We start from the raw sequence: 12,022 nt of genomic DNA, 5'->3' as shown, positions 1-12,022 counted from the left end.
AAGCCCAACACAACCTTCCTTCCTCCTCCCTGCCCTTGTTGTTGGAAAAGGCTCTGGCTGAGTTTCAGAGAAAGTCTCAGCTCCTCCACTGCGGACGGGGAGGGCGAGGCGAGCCGCAGAGGCCACCGGTGGGGAGGAAGGGAAAGAGTAAGGGGTGGGGAAACCGTGTTCAACTGACAGCAGCAAAGGCCGATAGACGGTAGAAGACGGTGCTGGAGAGGCAGGACACTTGAATACCAGGGCAGATCCCTCCCCCCGAGTTAAGAGGGAGGGACCCCTCCTGTCCGTGCCCAGTAGTCGCTGAGGCTGGGGTTCCCCCTCCCCTTCAAATCTCTGCGTTCGCTCGGTCGAACTGTGCTGGGAGCAGGATTCCAGCCGTCCCGCCCCTCTCAAGTCCCAGCGCTGCCGGGGTGGAACTTTGCCGGGCTCCACGTTCCAGCCCAGGCGGGAGGGGGAAGCCAGGGACACGAGCGCTGCCTGGGCTATTCTCGCCCCCTCCCAGCGCAGCAGCAGCTGGGGAGGAGGAAGGAGCCGCGCTAGGCAGCGGCGCTGAGATTTGCCAGGCAGCTCAGCAGAGGGAGGGCAGCAAGGGAAGCCCCCGCGGTCCGTCCTCGCGCGGACGCTGCAGACAGTCCCCGCCGCGCGAGGCGGCTCTTGCGGCAGCCCGTAGGAGCGAGCCTGGCAGCGCTCCGGCGGGGTTGTTCTCCGGGACACGGGCGTTGAAGTTGCGGTGGCCCAGGCGGGGCGGCGGCCGCTGCTCCCCTGCCTGCTGTTTGTGTGACTCGGTGGCCGGAGGGGGAGAGCCGCCCCCTCCGTCCCGCTTCCCACTCTGCTGTCTCCGCTCCCCTGGCTCGGGCTGTTTGTGTGGGAGACACCCCCCTTCTTCGTTCCCTCCCTCCCTCCGGCCACCTCCTCCCCTCTCCCCAGAGCCGGAGGAGGCCGGAGCGGGCGCGGTGCGGCTGCTGCTGTGTCTCCGGGGTTCTCTCGGCCCGGCCCGGCCGCGCCGCTGCTACGGACAGAGGAATCCCCCCAGCGGGAAGGCGGCGCAACCATGAGCGGCGGGGAGGTGGTTTGCTCGGGCTGGCTCCGAAAGTCCCCGCCGGAGAAGAAGTTGAAGCGATACGTGAGTGCATTCACTGTACCGCTTAGCCCCTGGGCGGGCTGGCGTCCCTCCCTCTCCTCGCCCTGCCTCGCTCTCCCGTCCCGGCTGCCTTCGTCCCTCTCTGCCTGGTTCTCCTTCCTCCCTGCCCGGCACCTTTCCCCGCTGCGCTCGCTCCTTGCCTGCCCGCTGCCCTCCTCCCTCTGCCTCTGCTCTCTTGTAGCATGGTGGAGTTACTGTGTTGACAACAGAGACTTTCTGTCGGCTGGCACCGCACAGCCCCTTTGGCTTACACACCACCTTTCCTTTCCTTTCCTTCTTTCTTCTTTTTTTTTTTTTTTTTTACTGCCAAGTACGCAGTTCAGTTTGATGTCAGTTAGGAAAGGACCCTGGGCGGCCAGATCTTTTATCTTGGTTTTATTGCCTTGCTAAGGGAGCGTGGGGCGGAGTTGTTCCCTTTAGATCTTCTCTTTAGTTCTGTCTTTTAAATGTAAACACTGGCTAGTCTTTTCTTAGAGCCACTGAACAGCTCACTCAGTGGGGCTGGAGGAAGATAAAACCCTAGTTCGTCGGTTGATATTACAAATAGAAAGTTGTTCTTTACAGGGTAATTGCAACTTTGTGCAACAGTGATCTTTCCTACAGGTATCTGAGAAGCACTTTTCCTCCCCTCCTGAGTACAGTTCACATGAGGGAACCTTGTCACCTTCAGAACTCCTGACTTACAAATTGAAAAGAAAAGAAAAACAATATTTCTTTTTTATAGAATTCTGCTGTTGCTCATAAGTAAATATTCTAACAGACTGTAGCAGAGATGACATTTAAGTTGCATGAAAATGGTGCTTGTTTGCTGAGAGGGCGAATTTCTTGACACGGGACCAGCAATGCTGTCGTAGCTGTATAGGCTTTCCGAGACGCTGTAAAGTCACGTAGGAGGGATGCATGGTGCCAGAAGTGATCTTTCTTGAGGTCCTTCCCATGGCACCAAAGTGGCTTGCATGGTATCTGTATAATTGGTACAAGATGCTATTTCTTCACTTAGGCATTTTTGGGTTTTATTTAAATAGAAGATGAACTTTGAAGGTGCCACTTTTATTGAAGCAGACAGACTACTTGAGGATCAGCGAACACAGCTTGTCATGTCACAATATTACTTTTTATTGATGTCTTCATGACCACTTTCCAAAGAGGAAAGAGAGAAGTGAGCTTTAGTTGCTGTCACTGAGTTTTTAAATTACAAGGAGTTTGTTAAACAAGACTTCCCTGTGTTTTAAGATAAAAGCTATTTCAGGCCCCAGTCCTGTCCTATTGAAGTGAATGGTAAAAGTCCCATTGACTACAGTATTGCAGGATCAGACTTCCAATGAGAATATTGTGGTGTATAAAACCTTTATATCTTTCCTACAGAATTGGGCACTGGGTCTATACAGGTATTCATTTTTTTTGTACTCTTAGGGCACTAGTAAAGGTATAGTATCATAATTAGTACAGTGGCAGTGATTGAGGTATCAAGTGATCTAATCTTTTATGTTTGACTAGTTTTCTACAGGAAAAGTAAAATCACACAATTTTGCTATCTCTTGATGGAAGAGGTTATTAACAGTTAAGAACTTGATACAATAAATCATAGATAACCCTACTCGAGAGGTGGGACTTTTCCATGTTATTGAGGTGTTTTTGAATGAATTAGTGGCTGCACTGCTAAATTACAATAATGCACATTGCATTAGAAGAAAACTCCAGTGAATAATAAATACTTATTTAGCTGTCTAAGATATTATAACTGTATAAGCATACATACATTTCAGACTCTCCAGTCAGTGGGACTGTTGTCCTTCTTGAGATCTGCCATCTTAATCCTACTGTCCAACAGAAACTTTGATCTAAAGTAGGCTCAAAACAGTTTCCATTGGCATTAAAAAAACATAAATCTCACTTTGAGTTGATGTAAGTTACATATTATTATAAAAATGCTGGTTGATTTAACTGTTTAAAAAAATAAGTTAATGAAAAGATCACTTGAGATATTTTTAATTATTATACTCTTCTTCATAATTAAATATAGCAATAGGATAATATGTTACACAATAGTGTTCGTTTAACTGGTTCACCCTGATAAGTAGTCATCCCTGTGTTTTCAGTTAATATCACTTAAAGATCTGCTTTTTGAAGCTGTACAAAATGAAGATGGGTTCTAGGGGCAAGCTTCCAGTAACTTTACTGTAGCTTAGTTGGTACCACTCTTGTCTGGACTGTAGGACAGAAAGCTATAAATTTAAATCCTACAACCATATTCGCTGACACAACAGCAACAGAAGAGGAGGTACTATTTAAGGGATAGCTTAAAATAAAGTTCCTTCTGCTTGTCTGTGGTGCCTGGTGAATTGTTAGATAAAAGATTCTCAAGTCCATGTTTGTAACCTTGATATCATGATCAATGTTCTTTGTCCAAATAAAAAGGCTGTTAGGTCCAACTCTGTGAATTTCTACTAAGTGCTCTATGACTGATGCAGATTTATCTATCCTAACAATAACTACATCTTTGTGAAGCAGTATAAAAAGTTATATAAAGCTGCATTTTATATTGGTGACATTTCAGAAGGCTCCCTCAGAAGGAAGAGAGAGGAATAAATTTTCACTGGAAAAGTATGTTTTTGCAACACATACTTTTCACATATATATGGAACACTGTAACTTCATGCCTTGTTAGTTAATGCACACAAGTGTTGGGGCAAATCCAAGAGTCCATCTGGGAAGGGAGATAGGAAGTCTGAAATTGCAGATGTTAAATCTGGTTTTAGTGCTAAGCTTTAGGGAGGGTGAGAAAGAACACTTTGAAGCTAGTGCACAGACATATGGTCCATGGGGTTTTTCAGGGTTTTTTTTTTTTTAAACCGTCTGACATTGTACCAAAGACAATTTCCAAGCATTTGAAGTCCTAACAAGAAGTAACTGTTTTAGGAATGGAAAATCAGTTTCTTGGATGCAGGTGTCTTTCCCCATAAAAAAAGCAGAAATGTTTTGATTGTTAGTTCACGTCTTTGCTAGGAAATTAAATTCTTTTCTTATAGCTATTGTCATCAGCAGTGGGTTCACTTGAACTGGCATTGGAAATAGTCTAGTTGCTGGCGTAGATGGGACAATCATTTTCAGTGGTATTGCAAAGAGCATGATTGCTCATTCAGGCAAACCCACTGCTGACAGCGGTTGTCAACAGTGGGCCAGCTTCCTGATGTAGATGTGGCTTTAGAGGGATGCATTTCTCAGCCCCTCTATTTACTTCTTTAACATGCATTAAATACTTTTTAGTCATCTGCTTAAGTTCTGCAAAATGGGGAGATGGGCTAAATATATAGGAGGAAGCTAGTGTCAGAGAGAATGGGTCTAAATCCTGTTCCAATTATGATAGTTGCTACTTGTATGAATAAGGTAAAGTATGATTTGGTTCCTGATTGGGATGGAGGGAGGCTGAGCTCTGTTCCTTTTGTTTTCCTTTGTGTTGCTTTCTGTCCACTCTTAACTTTTGTAAAATGAGGAAGGTAAGTCTTTTGAAACTACTTTTGTTCACTTCATTTTTATCTTTCCCATTTCTTCAGTTTTAAAACCACACAAAGAACATTTCCCTCAATTCCATTTTTTTAAAGATTAAACATTCAGCTTTCATCATTTTCCTGCTGTACTGTGGTTTCGCTGCGGATTCTCTGTTTGTGTGCCAGTTCACACATCAGGCGAGCCTGTGTATTGTTAGCAGTATAGAGGATTTAAAATATCCTTATGTTGACAAGTTAGATGTAGGGTGTAGAATTGCCAGTTTGGGGGCTGGGGTTGGGTGAGAGGAGGACCTTTATGAATACTGTGCAACGGTTACTAAATTTTTCATTAGTTTAATGGCTAAAAGGACAGTTTTACTTCCCTCCATCGCTCCTAAATTTAGGGTTCACTGTGGCAACTCCTTAATTAAAAAATATTCCATTTTTTTTGACAAATAGATTATTTACTAGGCATATTAAAACAGAACTTTGAGTAATTAAACTACAATACAGAAACATATTTTCCGCACCCCTCAGAAGCAGCTGAAATGCTTACAGGAGTCATGGGTAATGGAGGAGCTGGGGGAGAGAAAAGGAGCCTGGGAGAAGACCTGGCGGGTTGTTGGGTGTGGATGGAAGACGTATGGAGCAGGTTTTGCGGGTGAGGGGGAGAGAGGAGGGATTGTTAGCGAGTTGGAGATCCTCCCCCATGCAGACCCTGGCTGACCCCAAGCCTTTCTCATTCTGTCAGACACATCTTCCCCTGTTCCCATGTGTCCCTAAAGCCCCCTAACCGCCCTCCCAATGTGGCCCTGCAGCACCCCTTCCATTCAGCCCTGGCTCAGTGCTGTCACCCAACTAGTTCCTGAGCAAGCACCCCAGTCTGTTGTCCCCCCCCACTAGCCCTTCTGAACCACAGTCTGTGATCCCCCCCAGCAGCCCTGTGTGCCCTACTCTCTGTCCTAACCTGGCTCCATGGGCAGGGCACTGTGATGAATGCAGCCAGCTGCTGGCTGTTCTGGTGGGTGGAAGGCAGAAATGCATCATTTCTCAGGCAGGATGTATTTTCTGCAGTGAAAAAATTCTGTGCCGGACATTAATTCTGTATATGTGCAGTTGTGCAGAATTCCCCTGGGAGTAATTACTAATGCTACGCTAAGATAGTGTAAGTACTGATGGCAGTAGAAATGGAATATATTCTTATTGGCTTATTCAGAAGTTCTTTAGGTATTTGTGTGATCAGTCCTAGTCTTCCATCTTGAGTAGTACTTTGATGGCCAAAGATTTGGGAGTTAAGAACACTTCTTCATCAGAAAAAAAGTTTTGGAAGTACATATAACAGTTGTGATAAGATATAAACCAAAGTGGCTAAAGAACTTTTTATTTTTGGAATGCATCTATTAATTTAAAACCTATTCTGATGGTTGCTGCAGTGTAAATTGGGAGCAAATCCGCTGAAGTCAGTGGAGTTAAACCAGTGTAGATTCAGAGTAAGTGAGATCAGAGTAAGTTTGCAGCCCTTCGTTTGCAAGTGATGTCATAAATCAGTATTCACATTATATTTATTAATTTTGAGGTAATCTAGTAACTCTTTGAGATTTTTTGATATTTTGGGTTTGTCCTACCCCTCCTCCTGTAGGAGTTGCTGAACCCCTTGCAGGATTGAGCCCCAGCATTGCAGTGTAATGTGGAAGTTAATTTGTCTCATTATGTAGTGTTTTTATAATATAAGGCATGTAATTCCAACATAAGCCTACAAAATGTATGTGTGTTCTGCTATAAAATACAGTTTCAGGCTGAAGTCAGTCCAGATTCTGTATCAACTATAAAAAGAAATATTTGATTATTTGAATATATATGTGTAATATACAGGCATTCATATACATGTCTAGAAGATAACTGGCTCAGAAGGTTTATGGTTTTGTATTTTGTTTGCTGTTTATGCTTGTATAATTTGTAATTCTTTTTGGCGGTCCATTGGTACATTACCTCTTTGTGTATGTTTGTTCTGTGCACGCTTATACCAACATATGCTTTGGGAAGTGGCTGCTATACAGTCTCTTCATGTGAACCTCCATTCACATTTTTGGTACATCTTATATGTTTAATGCTTGTAGATGTCAAAGCTTCTTTAAGATTCTAGAGAACTGTATATGAGAACAGAGAAAAGGTAATACATGAGATGAGCCCTTCCCAGTACAATTTGGTGAGTTAAACTGGACAGTTAGCCCTAATTTGGAAAGTGTTGTCTTACAATCTCATGTCAATCTTTTCTCAGTTGCCATTTGTGATTTAATTCAGGTCATGCATTGTTTTGTCTTCAAATCCTTGTCTTTTTTTCAGTGAATGTCACACATGTTCTTTTTGTATAAAGTTTAGCAAATAGTCTCATTTTCACATTCCAGTCAAATACTTTCTATGTGAAAACTTCTATTCTAGCCCTAAGGCCTGTTCCTCCTCCTTCCCCTTATCATATGCTCTGTAGAAAAGTCAGACTGTTGCATTTTGATGTCTGTAAAAGAAAATATTAACTAGTCTCAAACTCTGAAATTGAAAGCAAACTAAATGTAACAATTTCAAATATTTCCTTTGGGGATAAAACAGAATTGCATTGTTTTGTACACAAAATAAAGATACAGTGCTGTGTACCGTAGATACTTTGTGTCTTTCTGAGTCAGGAGAGTGAGATTGATATCCAAAGTAAGCTAAAAAAGCCCAACAAGCACATGCTGAGACAGAAAAGCACTTATTACCAATTTTTCTCCATTGGAAAAGTCTTTCAGTTTTTATGTAATATAATACACTGACATATACCATTAGTCTTAATGTTTTATACCTTACTAACATAAGAACCGGTTAGACAAAAATCTAATCGACTAGTAACGTAACTGACAAACTAAATTCATTCAAGCCAAGTTTAGATCGATTTTAGTATCTACATTAGAGGCTTGCACTGGTCAAATTAAATTGCTGTTTTAAAGATTTGGTTAAACTGCTGCAACTTCTTGGTGAAATTCTGCTGCAATCAAATCAATGGGAGTTTTGCCATTGACTTCAGTAGACCGAGGACTTCACCCCAGTGTGTAGGTAGGCCTTACCTGACTTAATGAATAAGATTGCGTGGATCTAAGAGACTCTCTCTGGATCCCAGGACTTGGAGGCTGCAAAACAACATCTATACCTCCCTGCACAGATTTCAGCCTGTCCACACAAAGAGAAGTCCTTGAACACTGAAGGAAACTTAAGTCACCTCGTGTGGCTCTAACCCAAGGGTGGGCAACCTCAGCCCACGAGCTGGAACTGGCCCATCAGGGCTTTGGATCTGGCCTGCGGGATTGCCCCCTGTGGTGCTGCGGGCCCCGTTCTTCTTTCAGAAGTGGCCAGCACCACTTCCCTGTCGCCCCCGCAGTGGGGGGCAGCAGAGGGCTCTGTGCAGTGGATGGAATAGCATACTACTGGTACCAGTAGTCTTTCTTCTGAGATGCTGAACAGCAGTTGTTCCTACACCTTGAATGTTCACTTACAAAGGTCTTGTCTACGATACAAATGCTTTCCTGATAATAGTTATATCAGCAGAGCCCTTTGGTGTAGACACAGCATATTCTGACAGAAAGAGGTTTTTTGTCAGCATAGTAACACTACTTCCTCTAACAACTTTAGTTATGCTGAGAGAAGCACTTTTCTGTTGGCGTAGCTGCATTTATGGGGAGGAGTGGGGGCAAAGAGGTTTGCTGGCAAAGCTGTGCCTAGTAGGGGGTGAGGTTTTTTTCACTCTCTTGACTGACGTAGCTATGCCAGCATAATTTAGACCTGGCCCTGGTCTCACAAGGCACAATCCTATCACCCATCCTAGTTAACATATATGTTAAACCATTAGAGAAGATCACAAAATGCAATAGATTTAAATTCAAGTTATATGCATATGGTGTCTAGTTCTGCATTCCTTTCATGTCAGATAGATAGAAAAAAGAACCCCACCATGTATATTTTCCAGGACAGGAGTGAGAGAAGCAGCTGGCTGAAATTAAATAAATAAGATGGAAGTGATGTTCGTGGGAAGAGGAAAATGGCTTGGAGAACAGGATAAAACCATAACACTTCCCAGTATTATATAGTCCTTGATTGTCAGTGAGCTGCTATCTTGGGTTCCTTTGAAATGACACCCAGATATCATAAACAGCCAGTAATGCTATTTCCCATCTTTAGTTGACAAAGAGTCTTTTAGGGAAGGAAATTCCTAGGGGTATGATCTACCCTTTTTTTGGCTTTCTTCTTTTGCATTCATCAGCTTACTGCTTAAAAAAAGGCCAGCAACTTGTTTACAATGAACTTTTAACAATTAAAAATTTATGTCTTGAAGTGATTGCTGGATCACTTTCTGCTTTTTAGTTTTCTAGCTTCACTGTTGAATTTTAAAGTGGGTCTTTGTAATGACTATTGGGTCAGATGCTCAGAGTCAAATATAGTCTTTCTCAGCATAGACCTGTAACACATCTTTCTCATTGTTTTTGCTTTGACAAAAAGCCTGTGGTAGAGATTAAAGGGACACTATCAACTTGAAATCTAGTCATTTAAAAAAAAAAGTCAAATATTTTCAATACTACAGCTGTCCCTGAGTGTCTCTTTGGAGACCATGTTTTTCTCTTACAGTCAGGCATTTAGCAGGGGAAAAAGTGAAACGGTAGATACAAGGTGGAAAATGTAGAGAGCAAACAAACTAAAAAACAGAGGAAAAATTTTGTTTACTCTTTCATTCATAGTAGTCTTGCATGTTTTGACAATGGTAGGTTTAAAAAGATAGTCACATGATTTTCTTATTTTAAACTAACAGTGTCCCTTTAAAGTCAGTCTGCTGTAACGAATAGTCCTCTAATTATCAAGAGAAGCACTTTAACCTGTACAATCTGCAGCAAGGCATTTCTTCAAAATGCACATTTCATTGCTCTGAATTCCATCTGTGTATGCAATGCTTTGTGAGGAGTGAATTACGGCGTGTGTGTACAGTTGAATTTGCTAGTTTGAGTGTGACCTTACAAAGGGAATCCGGCTCCTAAAGCTTATAAACTTGTATGTTTAAACCATCATTTTCTTTTGATTACCATGTTAGTTTAGAAAAAAATCATCATCTTGGAATCTAGCAAGAGTACAAACAGTGTTGTCTCAGGAGGATGCTGATTCATCCTTAATTGCTAATTCTGATACTTTCTTAATTCTTTTTTATTCTTGGCTGGATTATTGCAATTTATTTTTCCCCAAATTTGTCTGGATTATTTACTTCTTATAAATTACAGTTTAATCCAAGCTCTGCAGATAATGCATGGTCAGTGTTTCTCAGCATGGTATACCAGTGTTAGGATCTTTTGTACTAGCTTTCAGTGAAATAGCAGATTAATTTTGAATATACTCTGACTTAAACACCTATTTTTGCCCTTACATCTGGCTGCTTCTTGTAGTTCTGTGCTCTTTTTGGTTAGCTTTTGTGGGTTTTTGGAGCACCGCTGAATACTTTCAATTTTAGCATAATCTCACTTTATGTACCATGACTGAAAACATTTTCTCAATATGATCCAGCAGTGAGACATTAATGGGTACATTTTCAACAGAATCCATGGGATTGCATTAACAGGTAAATACTCTAATTCTCTAGGTTTTGGAAACCTATTAATGAGTTCTTAAAAATTATTGTGGATGTTAGAATACAAAGGGATACATCTGATTGCATCTTTATATCTTAGCTACAGTTACTAAACCAACAACTCAACAGTTGCGTCATTTTTCTTTCATTTTAGCACTTCAGGTTTTGCCAGGGTAGTTAGTTAATTTGGAGTAATTAAAACCTGGTGGTCAGTACACATGGAACTAATGGAGTAATCCTCTGCCCTTCTCAAATTTGCCACTTACGGCCAGTGTGACTTGTGCGTTTAAAAAAAAATGCATATACATCATAATGTGGCTATGTAAAAGGCAGTAGAAGAATGGCTGACAAAACAGGGAACGTGGTGCTGCTTCTGGTAAATGTCATGATGGGATGGTGTACTGCTCTTCCACTTCTGGAAATCTGGGTTTAATGCCCATCTTTGGTCATAAGTGAAAATGTTTTTGGAAGTCTTATCCTGAAAAGACTGACTTGTTGACAGAATGGGCAGAGGGAGTGTTAACTGACCATATCTGCTTCGCACTCTCCTCTGATAGCTCTTTTGTGGAGTCTATGGGGCGTCTACACTGCAATTAACACCCGCCTCCCCCAACATGGCTGTCCTGTGCCAGCTACCTCAGGGTCATGTGGCTCGGCCTAATGGACTATTGAATTGTGCTGTAGATGCTCAGACTGGAGCCCACTGCAATTAAACAGCCTCTTAACCTGAGTCTGTGTCAACTGGCACAGGCCAGCTGCAGACTTTTAATTGCAGTGTAGACTTAACCTAAAGCTTCATCTTCACTGCTTTAAAAAGAAAGGTTGTGGTGGTTTGTTTTTGTTCTTTATTTTTAAACTGCGAGTTAACTAACACATTGGATATCATGCTGCAAAAACATAATAGAGCTAAGGCACTGTTGTCCTGCTATGAGATCAGCTCTGGGCAGGTATAGTTCTGACCTCGCTTAGCTACCTCATGGTAAAAGCTGCAGGTGCCTTCTCTGCACTAGGATTTTATAGTGTGATAAGTATCATGTGTTTATCTTGCTGTAAAAAAAAAAAAAACTCAAACAAATGAGCAACCCAGCTTTACAGTGGTGAAGACTGTCACAAACTAAAGCTGCTTTCCCATGCACCTCCAAACATAACTCTTTTTGGGGCAGAGCGATGGTGGAATTGTCTCCTCATCTAGTGGAATGCAGTGAATCTCAGTGATGTAAGAAGGTGTATTCTGTGCTAGTAGACAGGGTTGGTGCTACCGGGGGGAGGTGACATTCCCCCCCCCCCCCAAACGATCTTCAGGGTGCTCCAAATTATTGTCAGGCCAAAATATGTACAAAGTTATCCAGTGTTTTACACTTATGAGCCTACTTGACTTTACTACCATGGGCGGGCCCATTGATTTCAGAGATTACTCACTGTAATAAAGTTAAGCGCACAGGTAAGTGTTTGCAGGACCAGGTCATGTGCTCACAGAAGATTTCTAAGCCATGTCCAGAGCAGACCAATGGAACAGCAGCAGATTGGAGAGTTTTATCTTTTATAAATAGCAGGAAATACTGACCCTGTAGCCAAAAATTACTTTTTTTTACTCTTAAAATCTTTGATTTTTCAGACTTCTAAATAACTCCTGGACGTTTATTTTTAAATAGCAACATTCAGAAGTTCCCAAATACCAACTTACCCCCAAATAGTGGGACCCTAGAACTGGCTTGGCCAGCTGAGGTGAAACTAATTTCACAAATTTGAATTTTTTTC

General features: G+C 42.2%; 1 protein-coding gene across 7 annotated transcripts in view; it reads left to right on the top strand.

Moving 5' to 3' along the window:
- Positions 1-794: 794 nt before the first annotated feature.
- Positions 795-12,022, top strand: part of GAB1 (GRB2 associated binding protein 1) — a 136,393-nt gene continuing 125,165 nt past the window's right edge. For 4 of the 7 annotated variants that reach the window (XM_030563695.1, XM_030563696.1, XM_030563694.1 and 1 more), the window contains exon 1: positions 965-1,123. In XM_030563695.1, the coding sequence (XP_030419555.1) occupies positions 1,052-1,123 (72 nt within the window). In that variant the 5' untranslated portion in view covers positions 965-1,051. Of the gene's footprint in view, positions 1,124-5,630; positions 5,651-12,022 lie in introns of those variants that run through there. The other 3 variants (XM_030563697.1, XM_030563699.1, XM_030563700.1) reach the window with 3 other exon arrangements.

This window comes from Gopherus evgoodei, chromosome 5 (assembly GCF_007399415.2).
Source record: "Gopherus evgoodei ecotype Sinaloan lineage chromosome 5, rGopEvg1_v1.p, whole genome shotgun sequence".
NCBI lineage: Eukaryota > Metazoa > Chordata > Testudines > Testudinidae > Gopherus > Gopherus evgoodei.
This window is presented reverse-complemented; position numbering and strand designations above follow the sequence as displayed.